This window comes from Cryptomeria japonica, chromosome 5, assembly GCF_030272615.1.
Source record: "Cryptomeria japonica chromosome 5, Sugi_1.0, whole genome shotgun sequence".
NCBI classification, from domain to species: Eukaryota; Viridiplantae; Streptophyta; class Pinopsida; order Cupressales; family Cupressaceae; genus Cryptomeria; species Cryptomeria japonica.
This window is the reverse complement of record NC_081409.1, coordinates 358,732,093-358,748,853: the sequence shown is the minus strand read 5'-3', so window position 1 is coordinate 358,748,853 and position 16,761 is coordinate 358,732,093. Positions and strand designations below refer to the sequence as shown.

General features: G+C 36.3%; 1 protein-coding gene across 1 annotated transcript in view; it reads left to right on the top strand.

The window, feature by feature from the left end:
- The window catches only part of LOC131034450 (tRNA ligase 1), a 247,865-nt gene extending 234,075 nt beyond the window's left edge, over window positions 1-13,790 (top strand). Inside the window, exons 26-28 of the mRNA XM_057965948.2 lie at window positions 4,652-4,810; window positions 4,963-5,226; window positions 13,387-13,790. Coding sequence (XP_057821931.1) covers window positions 4,652-4,810; window positions 4,963-5,226; window positions 13,387-13,515 — 552 coding nt within the window. The 3' untranslated portion in view covers window positions 13,516-13,790. The remainder of the gene's footprint in view (window positions 1-4,651; window positions 4,811-4,962; window positions 5,227-13,386) is intronic.
- The last annotated feature ends 2,971 nt before the right edge of the window (window positions 13,791-16,761 follow it).

Below are 16,761 nucleotides of genomic sequence, written 5' to 3'. Positions count from 1 at the left end.
AATTTGACCTTTTGAACTCTCCGTTAGGATCTTATACTTTAAGTTATATTCCATATATACTTTCAGGATGTTTGAGAGTGGTTTCAGACCTCCAGGAGCTATATTGCAAAATCTAGTTTTTGGAGGATTTTCAGTTTCCAGACTTAGTCAAATTTCAGGATCAGGACATTCCAGACTCAGCCAAATTTCAGGATCAGGACTTTCAGACTTAGCCAAATTTCAGGATCAGGACTTTCAGACTTAGCCAAATTTCAGGATCAGGACATTCCAGACTTCATCACTTATCAACTTGACCTCACTCAAGCAGAACCTACTATCCAGGTGATCCCCTCGGCGACACTCAAAATGCAAAGGCTAACTGACAAAACCCTAAAAGACCTAGAAAACAAAACCCTAGAAAGCAAAAAGCAGGGGTCCCCATTTGCAATGGGGCGATGTGTGAAAACGTCACAACAGTTCCTCACTTTTGTTTTAAGCTTTTAACAGCTGTGTCTATATACATATTTAATCATGTAAGAGAACTTATACATGATCAAAGTATAGTCCAATCTATGCATTACCATGAGGAGATTCATTTTGAACAGCAGAAGTGTTCATATTCGTTGTTAAATTGTCAAAATAACATTTGAAATCATTTTTGAATAGTTCTTATATGAGGCTACCCTTTGGAATGGCTACTTGCACCCTTTGAAGAATCGAGTTGTATGGGCCCATCAAGCTATGGCCAGAAATCAGTTCAATAAACACATGTACTCATACACAGCAACCATGGAGAGGACAATCTTGGGGTACTCTATACCTTGAGTTGTCAACATTGTGTTTTCCTTCTTTCATGGTTGATTTTAGTTCTCTCCATTTCCAAGCTTCTCATTTTATTTATAAACTTTTATTGGTGATGGCTTTTAACCAATGCACTTGTTCACAATGATTGGTTTACCAACTATTTCATTAATAATTACAATTGTTTCTCTTTTACAAAGGGTTTTTTGTGAGAGGCCGCCCCAGTTTGCTAACCAATATTTTGCACTTTTTCCTTTCCACCTTCCAATTATTTTAATGTTCCAGCATTATGTCAAACAGTTTGATTGCAAGCAACATCAAATAACCACTTTGACATGGTTGATACTCATTGAGAAGGTCAGAGCCAAGTGCAGTGTTGGAGAAACAAAAAATGGGGACATTACAATTTTACAAAACTTCTAATTTTATCTTTAATAGCATAACAACTTTTATAACTTCATTTTCAATTCTAAAGGGTTATTTAGATAGGAAAATAATTTTCTTTTTCACTTTAGGAAAAAGGTCCTTTGATAGATACAAGAGGCAATGTACCCCACATTTGCCCAAAACAAATTTCTAGCCATCACTTCATACTATTGCTTTGTTTTGTGTTAAGACTCCCTCAACCTTGTCGACTCCTATGTTATGATTATACATTGCAAGGGCTCTTGGAACTTTTGCATCCTTTTCAATAAAATGCAAATCTAGTCTCAACTGTAGCATCCTCTTCAATAAATGAAATAAGATAGAAATCTAATCTTAACAGACTAGAGGATTTCCATCCTGAAAAATGACCAAAATAGTGCCAACAAGGTTTAGTTGTTGCATTTAAAAATATCTGCACCTCTCTAGCACTAATCACTTGTTTGATCCAATCAATATTGTGAATTTCTTTTAGTGCATTGTTCATTGCATGCATACACTATGGTTCTAGTAGATATACCTATACTATCCCTCAATTAATTTCCCTGCTACCCTAAAGACATGTTGCAGCTACAGCTACTTACACAACTTTGGTGGAGTCCACCTTCTCAATATCATCCGCCAAACTTGGAAACTGAACCTCAACCTCCTTGGGCTTCATAGAACATTTGATAAACTTAAGAACATAAGAGGCTGCCTAACATGTGAGGATGACACTTATGATGACCATTTGTTAGTCCATCCTTTTTAAAGAACAATCTGTTTTCACCATGTTGACATCATTTTCTCCAACAAGAAATTAACTTTTGAATATTTTTTTGTCTGAGTATTAGGTTTTCAAATTTGATTCTCCAAAAGACTCGTAGGATGAACTTGATTACATGTCTCAGAGATTGCATCCTTGTAACAAGGAGACTAATTAAGATGATATTGGATATCATTGGGAAAGAAGAGTTGAAATAGCATCCTCTGCCTTGTCATGTTTTTCACATCAAACTGTTTTTAAACGACACTAGAACCTGTGGTCTTCCTTTTCCTCTGTAGTTAGTCCACCAAAACGGCTTGAAAATTTGTAACCGTAGGAGCTGGACAAGGATCCCTGCAAGCATGCTTGGAAGTAGTCCTAATAATTGGAGTAGGACTAGAATAGTTATCACCATACAACCTCATTACATTGGCTCCTTTTCAAGAAAACACCTAACAGCCACAATCCCATGAGATGGTAAGCACAATACATGTAAATCAACCACAGTGATGTTTTCCTTCCAATCTACATTGCAAAAGTTGCATTTTCAGTGGCAGCTCCCCTTTGAATTACTTGGCAAGAAAATGAAAAACTGAAGCAAGGGTTTCTTTGGTTTTAATGGCTCCCTTGTTGATAGATTCAACAAACTTTGATGGGCAACCAACTGGACAGCACTTTAACTGAACTTTCAGTGTGTGTTTGAATGGTACTTCTCCTTTCTCACTTACTCTGTATTTTTATCTCATCTTTTCTGAGACTCATCTTGTATATTGGCTATTGCTTGGGGGAAGGGGAAATGGGAGAACGTTGTGGATTTATATTATTCCTAAGGATGTTAGAACATCCTCCAGGACATTTATTGACAGGAAATGTCGTCTGTAAATCCCTAAAAGAATTCCTAACTCCCATGAATGTCTTAAGAAATTAAGAATAAAAGTGATTGCAGGGTGCATATTGTCTGTGTTATCTGGGATGATTGCCAAAGGGAAGGAACTCTGGTACACTGTTTTCTCTTCTTCTGTCAATTCAAATTTCTAGTGCAGCCAAATTATAGGTTTTTTTTTTTTTTTTTTGTAATAGAAAAAGGCTTGTGTTTCTTTGAATAAACATTCATCATTTTAGCTGTACTTGATTGCCACATCTGGACCAAATTCGAAGATCAGAGAAAACTAGATTTTATTGTCTTGATATTTTGATTTGATGTATAAACTATTGGAATTCCTACACCATTACCAGTACCATGCATAGATCCACATTGATACTTTCAAAACATTGATAGTGACTTTTAATTACAGTGTTAAGACTCTTTTAAATTTCTTCCACTTGTAGGTTGCTTTCCATCATGATAGTAACTAAGAGGACAGCATTCTTGAAAGTGCTAAGCAAGGTATCCATGTAAGTGTTATCTATAATGGTAATCCTTGAGACGTGATTGTAGCAGAATGAAATGTCTAATTTCCCTTTCAGATATAGTCACTATGGCCTAATTTCCTAGAAAGCTAGCACGATTGGTAGGCCAAATATACAATTTTATCTTCTTCACCATTAAGTGACTATGATATATGGATAAATTCCAAATAGTGCAGCTGGTTTGCAAAGTATGGTAACATTAATGTCTTTTCTCAAAGTGATTGGAGGAAAAACGTTTCACATCATGCTTTTTAAAATTTTGAGTATGATCAATCTTACACAATGCAAATTTCCTATATATAATGTGCAGTCCACATATTGTTTCCTATCCATTTGTATATTGCATGAGATTTGGACAAATTCATCATATCCACTAGCTTCCATGGAAACTTTAAAACTTACGGTACCTCATAGGTTATCAGCAGGTCTCTTTCTATGGCTTTTCCTGAGTTTCTTTGGCCATATCATGATTCTTATAATTTTTTTGGCTTGTGGCTGAGGTTATGGGCTTCTTTAATGCAGTGTGGAGTAAGTGTGGACCATGTCATTAAATTTATAAACATAGGCCACATTTGGAAACAGTAAACCACTATCTTGAAATGTGGCTGCTGTAGATAATTAACATATTATTGCAATGGTAGATTTGAAACCTCGATAACAATCTTGCAAGTGGACAACATTGCCATGGGCCCATGACCGTACTTTGTTCTTGGCTCTCATCTTGGTTAGAGTATATTCTAAAACACAAATTTGGGCCTCAAAATAACACATTCTAAAATAGAGGAAAGTTGCCCAAATGTATAGCACTATCCTTACAAGAAGAAGAATGTAAGATCTCAAAAAATTGTTATGAAGAAAATCAAGAAGTATAAGCAAATTCAGTTGTGTGTTTTAGTTTTATCATTAATCATTAATATTCTTGAAGTTCTGAGGCAATAAATAAAGGCATGCCTTTGTGGTCAATGCTTTAATGCCTAGGAGAACTTATATTGAACACTTAACTGAAGATGTTTATTATTTGTTCATCATCTCAATGCTTTGATGCTTGCAAGAACTGGAATCTCTGTGAATTATAATAGATTCATGAAACTCTAAGGTCAGCGCAGGGATTCAATAAAAATATTATTTGTTAAGTTAGTGTGTTTTGATGAAGTCAGTTTTTTAGTTCAAGATATCATTAACAATTCGTTGGTGAGCTCATATGTTTGTTCTAACAATTGGATGCCACTGATTGTTAGATGTGTGGAATGATATGTGTAATAAAATTATCCGTGATATTAATGTCTGTTGTAGGTTCCATTTGAAGATGTTGTAAAACATGTTTTGGAGGATCTCCGAGCTATCGCAAAAGGAGACTATGTAGTTCCTTCAACTGAAAAACGTAAGCTTGGCACTATTGTATTTGCTGCAGTTTCATTTGTTGCAGATGAAGTCAAAAGCTTGCTGGACAAGGTTAGTAGTTTTTGGTCAAAATTTTGTTATCTGATTGAAACAACCAAGGCTGGGATGACTTTACTTGATACTATATATGTTTTTAAGTGTTGATTCAATTCACTATTTTTAGAAGAAATGTTTTAGTAATTCCTTCCCATTTTTTGGTACAGATAGCTGATAGTGATTCACGTGCAAAGGGATTTCTCAAGGACAAAGATATCAAAAACACACTGAATAGTGCCCATATTACCCTTGCCCACAAGAGGTCTCATGGTGTCACTTCAGTTGCTAGTTATGGTGTTTATCGTGGGAAGCAAGTTCCCACTAAATTTACAGCAATCTTGTTTTCGGATAAGCTAGCTGCATTGGAGGCTCAAGTTGGTTGCATTGGATCAGAACAGATATCTTCAAAGAATGAGTGGCCTCATGTGACGGTGAGTAAATAATAAACTGTTATCTTGGACTAAAGGATTTTGGAAAAATACGAAGCTGAACATGTGATAAAAAAACAATACAATTTTGATAACTAGGATTAAAATTTGTAGTCATTTAAGAAGCTTGGATTAAAAAGCCTGGAAACACAAAACATTTCAATTTGTTCAGTGCATTGAAAATAATATAACTAAAGGATGGATGAGGGTGTTTTGGATGGGTGATAAAAAAGAAAACTAAAGGAGATTTCTGTTTTATCGGAATGATCAACTATGATTATATGAAATTTAGATGCGCAGATGCGCAAATTTGTAATATTACGGCCATAGTTAAAAATTCTGACTCAGCAAAAACTCAGCAGACCCAAAAAAGTCTACTTAGCAAAATCTCAGCAACTTAGACAATTGCTTAAATTTCATTAGAAACAGAATTTTTTGCAAAATTCACTGACAAGATACATCAAATGAGTCCATAAACGAGTACAAAAGTCTTCCCTATTAAATTTGATTGATTTGAATGGAAATGAGTACAAAAACGCATCCTCATGCAGAATCCTGATGGCTGATAGCCTGATACAATAGATTGCTGACAAAATGAAAATGGTACAACTAAAAGTAAATACAACATTTTACATCTTCCTCTTCCCTGCTCTAGCGAAAACTAGAGGAGAGGTAGAACTAGAGAATCTAGTTCTTGGAGTCTGCTGTGGCTCCTTGCTTGTTATGAAAGGCGGTGACTCAACCTCCATCCTGGTAGTAGATGCTGATGGCAATGACACCACCTCAACCTCATCAATGTCATCCAATCCTACATCTCCTGCTGCACCCACCTCCTCCAATGCTTGCCTCTCAATCAAGAATCTGATCTTCAGTAAACAATGGAAGCTGGTCGTTCCACCCTGTCCAATTGCTGTAAGGATCTATCTCATCCAAATTAATGGGATCATTTGACTTGTCCTCTACCCTTCTTGTGTGCAGCCAAAGGTTATATTGGACAAAAGACAAGGTAGTTGAGGCATTTTTGAGCTAATTTGTTCTTCTTCTTCATGTGGATGGCCTCAAATAAGCTCCAATTGCACTCACAGCTGGATGCACTACAAGGTTGGCACAAAATCTAGAGGGCTAATGTTTGGAGATTTGGGATATTTGCACCCCAATTTGCCCACCAAGACACTGCAAAAACAAAATATTGAAGAGTTAGAAAGCAAAGTCAAAACATATTTATCAAATTTCAATGCTTAATGCTTGATCTTTTCTTTTGTACAAGGGTCTAGCCCCTTTCAAATCCCTCCTTACCATAATCAAAACAAAACAATTATAAGTTTTCTAATAAGAACAAATGTACCTCAATGTTAAAATCTGTAACTCCCTTGGTATGGACCAAATTGAGAAACAAAAAAAATTAAAAAGAAACTCAAAATACTAATGAAAAAGTTGGGAAGAAGTAAAAAATGCATTGTTTTTAGTTATATGAAGCCAGTAGTTTTTTCTTTTTAAGTGAACATGGAGCAGGTAATACTCCGAGAATTACCATTACAGGAGTGTTTTCTAAAACTAAAAAGAAATTACAGGAGTGTTTTCTAAAACTAAAAAGAAAATGGAAGAGTGGGTTACAAATTTTAAACATAAGCAACATCAATGGTATAACACCTCCAAAACACCATCATTTTTACAGTCATCAACCAGCATTGGATAGAAAATCAGAAGAAGGAGAAGCTTTAGTGAACAATGGCCTTCTTACCACATCCTTCTTGGCTTCTTTACTATATTGACACAATTTGTATAAGCCCCTTGCCATTAGCAGAGAATTTATTTTGTTGCAGCAAGGTGTGGAGAGGTTTATTTTATTTTTCCTCTGTTAAAAGTGACAAAAAAGGAGTGAATAAAGAGGGAAAAAAGTGAAGAAAGCCATGTGGTTTGCAGTTGGTGCAGGCTCAGTACAATAGAGACCTCCTCGGATCACCTGCTGCAGAGCACACTCAAATGAACTCTGGTGGGTTTTGCAGGGCCCTATTTGCATCCATAGCAGATCAGGACACATACCTTAACATGTGCTAATTGGATCCAGATCTGAGGACCAATTTGAGAGACACAGTAACGTAAACTATAAATAATTTTCTTTATCAATCATCATTGATTGAAGATTCATTAAAATGGACGCCCAAGTTATGACCTCCAACTTGAAGAAATCCTCATACCAATCAATACATGCATCCTCTAAATCTAGCCATGGAACTATTTCTCTTTCATATTTTGATGTCACATATACATGAATAGAAACTTCATCAAACACACTATCAAATGAATTCCTTTTTCTTAACCTTCTCAAATGTAATTTTTCTTCAAACATTTTGTTTTTGTAAGAAACCATTTCTCTCTCATTACCTCATGAAACATTATTAAGCATCTCTGATTTTAAATTATCTACTTTATAATGAAAAAGATGACAAATCAATGGGATGCTTGGGCTGAAACTTATGTCGAGCTAGATTGAAAGCCAACTTTAATAAAACCTGTTGTGACGTATTCACACATCGCCCCATTGCAAATGGGGACCCCCACTTTTTCGCTTTCTAGGTTAGTCGTCTTAGCTTAGTTGTTAGTTGTTGTTGAGTCTTTGCTATTAACCTTTTGTTTGTAGTTGCTCAGGATCTGATCAAGTCTCCATCTTAAGGATGAAGCGAGGTTCAACACTCCCTTTGCCCAGCCAAGGCATAATCACTTCCACTTCTCCCACCACTGTCTGTGGGTGCCCAAACCCGGTCACACCCATTTCCATCTCCTTCCATTTCTTTCCATGCACCCTCACCTTCCACTTCCATCCCATTCACTTATTTCCTTCCAACCTCTGCATAACCTACCTTATATTTCCTAACTTCCATCTCCTTTAGCTTCCATCTCCTTCCACATCCCTTATCCCTCCATTTTCTTTCATCGCCTACCCTTCTACCTCACCCTCCCCTACATACCTTCACCTATACCCTCACCTACCTAACCCTCTTCCCATCCTAGCATGCTCATCCACTACCCTTCCATCCTATATTCTAGCCTTCTCCTACCACTACCTACATCCCAGCCTAACTATACCTTACATTCCCCTACATCCTTCATTATTAACCATCCTACACCACTACCCTTCCTAAACTTCATTACCCCCTTTTATACCCCATCCTAACCCCCCTACCCACTTATCTATCCTCATCTACCTTCATTCCCCAACCCCCATTTTCCTAGCCCGCAACTCATACTCTTTCTCCTCTATTCCCCTAAGCTTACTTTCTATCCCACCCCACCTTATACATTACCCACACCTTACACCCCTCTCTAACTTACCATTCCCACCCCTTATACCTCCCACCGCAGCCCTTATAACTCCCCACGCAACCTAGCCTACCCCCACGGCATCACCTCACATCCCACTCCCTTTCTACCACCTTTCTCCCCCTTTCAAACTCTTTACCTTTAGTTCTCCATCCCTCCTACCACGTAAGATGCTTGGGCTCCACTTTAAACTCAAAATGGAGAATTAAATAAGTTTTTTAAGGACTCTCCTGCTGGGCCCCACAAAATCTGAGATGGAAATTTTGAAAGTCTCCACATGCTTTGCCACATCATTGCTTGGGCCCCACCAAACTCTAAGGTGGAGGAGATTTAAAAGTTTTAAGACATTTTTTTAAGAGAAAGAAAAGAAGAAAGCATCCACCTCACCATTTCCTTGCAAGGTGTGGAGTTAATGATAAGGAAGCTGGCCCTTGAACTAAAAGACGTTTCCTTTAGACCAAAACCATTTGGGATTTAAATTCAAATGAAGTAAATCAAAGCAAATTCAAAATCAGAGTATAAAAGAGCAGAAGTAAATAACAACATAAAGGAGCAAATCCAGGGAAATCAGATTTGAAATTTATTTCCAGATTTGAGAAAACATTGTTCTCTTTCTAGTATCTTGATCAAAATATGTTTGTTTCCAGGTTTAGTGGGAACAAGTATGAATGGAGCATGGAACAAAGGAGATCAATCAAGAATTCAGGTTTCACATTCAATACAGGGAGAATGAAGAACTCAGAAATGCAAATTTTAACAAGGAAGAGTGGTGGATATCCATACAATTCAATCATAGATTCAGCTCAGTTCAGATCTAAGTGAAGATCATGTGTTAATTCATATCATGTAGGCTGCATCTATACAATGGGATCAACTTTCAAAGAAGAAAGTGATCTTGATGAGTGCTTGCTCAGTAAGTCCAAGATTGTACGAATGAAGCTTACAAAGCTACTTCAAAACAGATTACACAAACCAAGCCTTAAGGACCGATTTCATGAGGAGCAACTAAGTGATCAAAGTTGATCAATTTAATCATCTGCTACAAATGAAGCATCAAATTGATCTTCCTTAGAAAATGAAGGTTGGCAAATTACTAAGAAAACTGCTCAGCAACCTGAGATCATGAGGAGTATTCGAACGATGTAAGAAGAACTATAACTACACTTGGAAGGGAAGATGAGGTGAACTTGAGAAGTCAAAATCAAAAGGAAGTGAGTTAGACGAAATTAAGGAGTATTTGAAGGAGACCCCAACCTAAACAGCTGGAAGTTGAAAATGCAAACAAGGATGAAAGTCACTCTTACAAGTCACAAAGATGGAGGTTAAAATCTAAGTCTCAAAGAATCGAACCTCCAAGAATGTAAATTGAAACGCTCAAGTATTGAAGTCAAAAGGATGAGCAAATTACTATGCAAGTAAGATCAAAAGGGAAGCGAATATCATCATGAAGACTGTACAGTGCCCTCCCATTGGAGCAAACTTTCCTAGGGACTGTACATTGCAAACAATTTGGAGTGAATTTTTTAGTCATGTACATTCCCCCTCAATTGAGCAAATTTTTTTAAGTCATGTACATTCCCCCTTAATTTGAGCGAATTTTGCATTTAGATCCCGTACCTTGCCAAGGGCCAAGAGAGAATTTGGTTAGATCATGTACCTCGCCTCAAGATTAGAGTGAGTTTGTCTTGAATCTGTCCCTTGCATCATTTTTGGAGTAAATTCTTCCACCAAGACAATATACCCTGCTCCTTAATTTGAGTAAAATTGGTAAAAGTCCGTCCCTCACCACACATTTGGAGCGAATTTTAGTCATGTACCTCACTTGCATGTTGGAGCGAAATACTCATTTGCATGTACCTTGCTCCAACTTTGAAGCAAAATACCTTAAGACAGCATACCTTGCTAAGGATTGAGAGCGAACTTTTTCACAAAGTCATGAACCTTACTCATCTAGTGGAGCAAATTTTTTCATAAAGGCATGTACCTTGTCCAAGCCTTAGAGCGAATTTTACCAAGGCATGTACCTTGTCCAAGCTTGAGAGCGATTTTTTTTTAAATCATGTACCTTGCTCTCTATCTTGAGCGAATTCCTCAAGATCAAAACATTTTGGCACCAAAAATTAATTTAAAATTCGAATTCCAAAAGGAGAGGTTGAAATGTTCAAGTTGGCTGCCCTAAAGGAATAAATTCAATTACATTTGCTCAAAGATCAAGTCGGCTTCACCCTAAAAGGACACATCTCCTCATTAAGACACCTATATAGGAGGACTCAAAGCATTCATTCAATCACCAATTCACAGCAAGTTCTTCCTTCAACAGCAAATTTCATCAGCAAGGCAAGGAACCCAATCAACATCATTAGCAAATCTGATCAGCATATGAGTGAATTTTGTCAATGCAGGAGCAAAATCAGTCAGAATTAAAGCGAATTTAGACATTGAAGGTGCAGATCCAGTCATCAAGGGGAGTGAATTTCGCCACTAAGTAGCCAGATTCATCATATAAGCAGAAGAATTCATCTCCTATATAGACAACTTCCTTCAACTACAATATGCAAAGAAGATGATGCAAAGCAACACCTTGAAGAAATGAGAGGGGGAGGATTGCAAGACCACCACTATGCAGATTCAAAGGAAAGGCTTCATCAACAAATACAAGGAAATCAAGCAAAGGAAGATCTCAAGATTCTCGAAGGCTCTCACCACATCATGGAAGCATGAGGATATCACAGACTGTAAAGAAAGATCATTCAACTACCTCGAGGCCATGGTACATAAAGGAAAGATAACCTACATGATGGAAGAAATGTTTTACAATCTTGAATTCCCTTTGGGAATCCAAGAATCGAAGTCAGTACAACGAAGAGCTACATTCAACCACTATGTCAAAATCAAAATGGAGGAGGATCAATCAAGGTCATCACCAAGCATATATCAAACATGATCAAAGAAGCAAATAGTTTCAGCAGAGTTAATCAAAGTCCGCTTCTCATTAATGATCACATTGAGCAATTGAATAATGTTCAGTATCAAGAGATATTGCTCAACATTCCTTGACCAAGCACAAGTGCAAGATTGAGGTGGCAGCTCAGTCATCCCTTCTACCAATCAATGAAGTCCACATCAACATGTCTAAATGTAGTTCATACATGAAGGCACAAACTCCGATGTACCTACCCCTGATATCTATTGGTCCACGCTCATTGAATGTAATTTTCTCATTGGCCAGAAATGAGTTTGTTGTAACAAACCCTAATTAGGGTATCATTGTAAAATCTTGGCCATTGATGGAGATTCAATCTTGGCCATTCATTGTAAATGAGCTCTCTATATAAAGCTCAAGCTCTTCATTTGTAAAGGTTAATAGTGAATAGTTAGTAGTAGGAGAACAGATAGTTTAAAAGAATAGAATAGCAATTAGAGTAGAGTAGGAGGAGAAGGCAGAAATCGTTGCCTAAGTTGTAAATGAACTCCATTTTCATTGAAGTTATGGTGAAGTGTGCCGTTTCTTTACAATGTGCATGGTTTCTTGTTGGATCTTCATGTTAGATGATAAATAAATTAGATTGAATGGAGGAATTTGTTGAATGTATTCATGTGGAATCCGCCTAGTCCATACCACTAGCCTCTTGCTAATTGTAAGTGTGCCTTGTGTGGTCATCTGGAATGATATGAGTTTAACTTCGAATCGTTACACATCCATTGCTTTTGCATTAACTTGAATGGTGAGCAATGTTCGATGGTAATGATTTGAACATCTTTGAAATGTCTATAGAAGATTGCACTCAGCTTGTGTCAAATTGTTCTATTGGATGGTGAGACCTTGCCCAGTAGGATTCCATCTAGTCATTCACTCATCTTCTTACATTGTAGGCTTTAGGAGTACCGTAGACTTCTCAAACCCCATCTCTTTTACTCTTTTTTATCTTCCAACTGAGTAGATAAGACCTAAGTTCCAACAAATCAAGCATTCAGGCATTCAAATGTAAGCCCCTTTGTGATTCCAGCATAATCACATCAACTAATAGAGCTTATCCACACGTAGTGACCCTACATTCATGAACCTTGGAGTCTTCTCAAGTGATCCTTAAGCTAATCTTCAGCATTTGAGAGATTTTGTTCAAGAGAGGATAAGATACTCTTGTGTATTTTATTTTGTGTTCGCATGTGCATAAAAAACACATCAACACAACCCTAGCAAGAGATCTAACTATATAAAAGATAGAACTAATGGGGGCATTACACAACTGAAAAGGTGGGTTCTCCTATAAACCTAGGAGAATATGGGAGAAATACTGATCAAAATAAAGTGAAATTCACATAAATATATTGATAGGAAAATTTGATTTATTACATAGAGAAATGGTAGATCCCTATTAATGAAAAAAAGAAGTTATTTTACCAGGCACAAATCTCGATTTGGGTTTGTGGATTTGGCCAAAAAGAAGGGTCTGGGTTTGTTTTGGGTTTGTCTGTACAAATTATATGTATGAATCATACATATATATACATTTATAGACTAAAAACAGGAATTAAGTTTTAAAGCTGTTATTTTGAAAGATTCAAGTAAAACAAGCATCACTTTATAAGAACTTTAATGACACTTGATGTATTTAGGAGTACCAAACCCCTGCATCCATGTATAATGCCCTCTAGTCTGAATGGTAATAATTTTGGGTCAAAATCGTTTATGTTATTAAATGTTAATATCTTTATAATGACATTAACAATTTATTCTAGATCAATTTCCAATAAGTCTGAAACTTAAGAAGTCAATCTAGTAAGAAATCTATATATTTTTTATTTTTGAATCTTACTGAGCAAAATTTATGTTACCATCAGATTTGGACTGGAGCTGGTGCCACTCCTAAAGAGGCAAATACATTGCCCCAACTAGTTTCCCAAGGTCATGCAATTCGTGTTGATTTCAAAGAGCCATTCTCATTGACAGGTACAATGGATTTCTATTGAGTCATTGATTTATTTTTCAAGAGGGAGGATCACACAGATTTGACTGAGAAGAGCAAGAATTCAAGGACAATCTGTTATTTTTTTAAATTAATTAAAATGTTATCTCCTACCTAGATTTTGTAGATTAGGTCAATTCATTGAGCTATTGTGAGAAAATGGAAACAAAATTGCCCCTTGAAGTCTGTTTAGAAGGTAGCATTTCTTCTATATGTTAAGATGAGAAGATGGTAATATGTTGTATTTGACCTTTATTGAATATTGTGGGAAATTCTTTATACGTTTGTGTTACAATGAATTGTTTACTTTAACATAACATTTTCTTCATTCTATGAAAAAGATGGAAGAGTGCAGTAATGTGCTGCATTTGATCTTTTGAGATTAGTGAAATTTCTTATGAGCACTGAATTGTCTACTTTACTCTGTGTCCATTGAATTAATATATGTTTTTAAGCTGCTATCCTATGCTGAGGTTGATGTCCTAAATTCTGCATCAAATTCTACTGTCACATCAAACTTGTTCGAATTTAAATATTAAATATTTGCATTAGCCTTAATCATTAAAGCTAAATTTATATGCTGAAGATATTACTGCACTCTTTCATCATTAGGACAGTAACCTAATATATTACTGCACTCTTTCATCTTGCCGCTATCCTATGCTGAGGTTGATGAAAGAGTGCAGTAATATACGAAATTAGGTTACTGTCCTCAGCTTACCTGGGAATCCATGCAAAGATATGCTGTTAGTTAGGTCTTGATAGCAGCAGTACATTTTTCAATAGAATATGATAGACGCTTCACAAGCATAAAATATTTTCTTTATGCCAATAATGATTCCAAGGAGCTTTGATTGTTTTCACAGCCATATGTTTAATTATCTTTTCCAGTATCATGAGATTGTTCTTCTAGTCTTCAACATCAGATGAATGCCGGGACTGTTGTGAGATTCATATGGTAAAGGCTGATACATGTTTTTAGAAGAGACAGTTCTAAAAAGGTTTAAGCAGCTGAAAAGTTGGCTGTGTAACCATCTAAGATGTCGACATACTAAGTTCTTGAAAGAATATGGCATTTTTGGCATTTTCATGTTTCAGAGAATCTTCAAAACTAAAAGCCATTTCAAAAGTTGATAAAATTGTCAAAATGTCAAAAAGATTGCACTTTTTATGACACTTTTATAGTTTGTCAAACCTCTAAATGGTTGAAGTGACCTTTGTAGCCTGCTTTAGGGTTCACAAACTCTGTATACCTTTTACTCATTATGGAATTGTGACAAATTTTGTTTGTTTTCCCTAAATGTAGCCAAAGTCTACATGTCATTGTGCATTTTCCAAGTTCAATCCTCGTGACGTGTGAAAATGGAAGCTTTGGAACTGTTTATGGATATCCAATAAAGGAACTTGGTAAGGTGCTATGTTGTAGATGTATCGTGAAGGATCTGCATAAAAAGGATTTGTTGAACATGCTTTAGAAACTTCGAAGCAAATATGATTGGTGAGTATAAAGCCAAATCCCACAACCTTTGCACATCCTTCATGCCTACAGAATCATGGGAGCTTTGGTGTAGGTTATAGACGATCATCAATCCTATGCTTGGGAATATTTTTGGGAGCATGATAAAACACAGAATCAGCAGTTGGGCAGAAAAAGTGGGAAAAAGAGTGAAAGGGCAAGCTGGCTTTAGACCAAGGCATTCTACCATCGATCGTTGTATCACTCTTAGAAACTCCATTGAAAAGGTTCAAAACGTTGAAGGAGAAGCCTTTTATCGCTTTGTTGATTTCAAAAAAACCTTCGACATTGTCCCTAGTAGAATGTAGGAATGTAGGAATTTGGGATTCCTAATGAGCTTAGGGCAGTGGTGCTTGAACTTTATGAGCAGGTTAGAGCTAAAATCGGAACTAAAGAGGGAATGTCAGAATGCTTTGATAATGACATTGGTATCAAACAAGGTTGTCCTTTATCCTCCACCTTGTTTGGTTTATATATTGAGACTTGAAGAATGGTTAAACAATACTATTTAGGAGGGTATCCAACTTGTTGGTTATGTGGTAAAGTTATTTTTATACATGGATGATCTTTTTCTCATTGTTAAAATTGCCCGAGGTTTGAGAGATCATTTGAAGGCTTCAAAGATCTTTTGCTTGGAAGGTGAGATGCAAGTGAACACTAGCAAGACCAAAGTCATGATTTTCTCATTGAAAAGGAAGAAGCAATAGGTTAGTTTTACAAAAGGCTCAGTTGAGACATGCAGAATGAAAATGATACAAGGAAGTTGGAGAGCTTCTTACCTTTTGCAGAACAAGTGTAGGAAAGCAAGTTATGGGATTGGAAAACCAAGAACACCTTTTTTGGTTTATGGTCACATTGGTTGTCCTTTGTTGTTGTGAGGCTTGAGGGAGCAACATGTCAAACCACAAGTGGAGGTAGGTAGGAAGAATTCAAAAGCATTTAATTACTAGCAATCTAACTCAAGTCAAGGTTCCCTATGAGATATTTTCGATGGAGGCATCATTGATAATTCATCTAATAATCTACTTAAAAAAAGTTGAAAACATGGATAGCATTGCTGGCCCAAAATGGTTGTTGAAGAGAAATTAGATTGAAGAAAGAGATATGAGATGAAACATAACAAGTGGATGAGTAAATGGGACATAATAAAATTTTGTCCTCATTTTTTTGTAATTCAAAAATGAGGAAGTCACTATGAATTTTTTCCTCAAGAATTCATGTTATTATTTCTCTAAGTTGTGTCTTTAAAAGCCAAAATGTGCCTTGATTAGTGTTTAATCTCTTATGCAAGTTTTGGTTTTTTCAGATAGAGTTTAATTGGTTTTCGGTTATGCTTTTTACCCTTTTTAGTTTCAAATTTGGTTTCTAGTGTCTTATTGCAAATCGAGGAACTTTTTGGAGGGATTTCAAGTGAACTTTATTCACTTGTAATCGGGTCTTCAGGGCCCGATTGCAAGTGAGTGGAGTTATTTTTCTTTCTTATTTCTCTCACTTGTAGTCGTGGTTTTTAAACCCAATTATAAGTTTGGTTATCTTTTTATAGTTTTGCAAGTGTCCAAATTACTTACTTGCAAGGGGGTCCTTAAGAACCGATTACAAGTGAAGTCTTTATTTGTTTTGTTTTAATGAAGTTTTTACATGTGTAATCAGGGGTCTAAGGCCCGATTACACATTAAGTTCCTTCCTTTCTTATTATAATACTTGTAATCGGACTCTTGGGTCTCGTTTACAAGT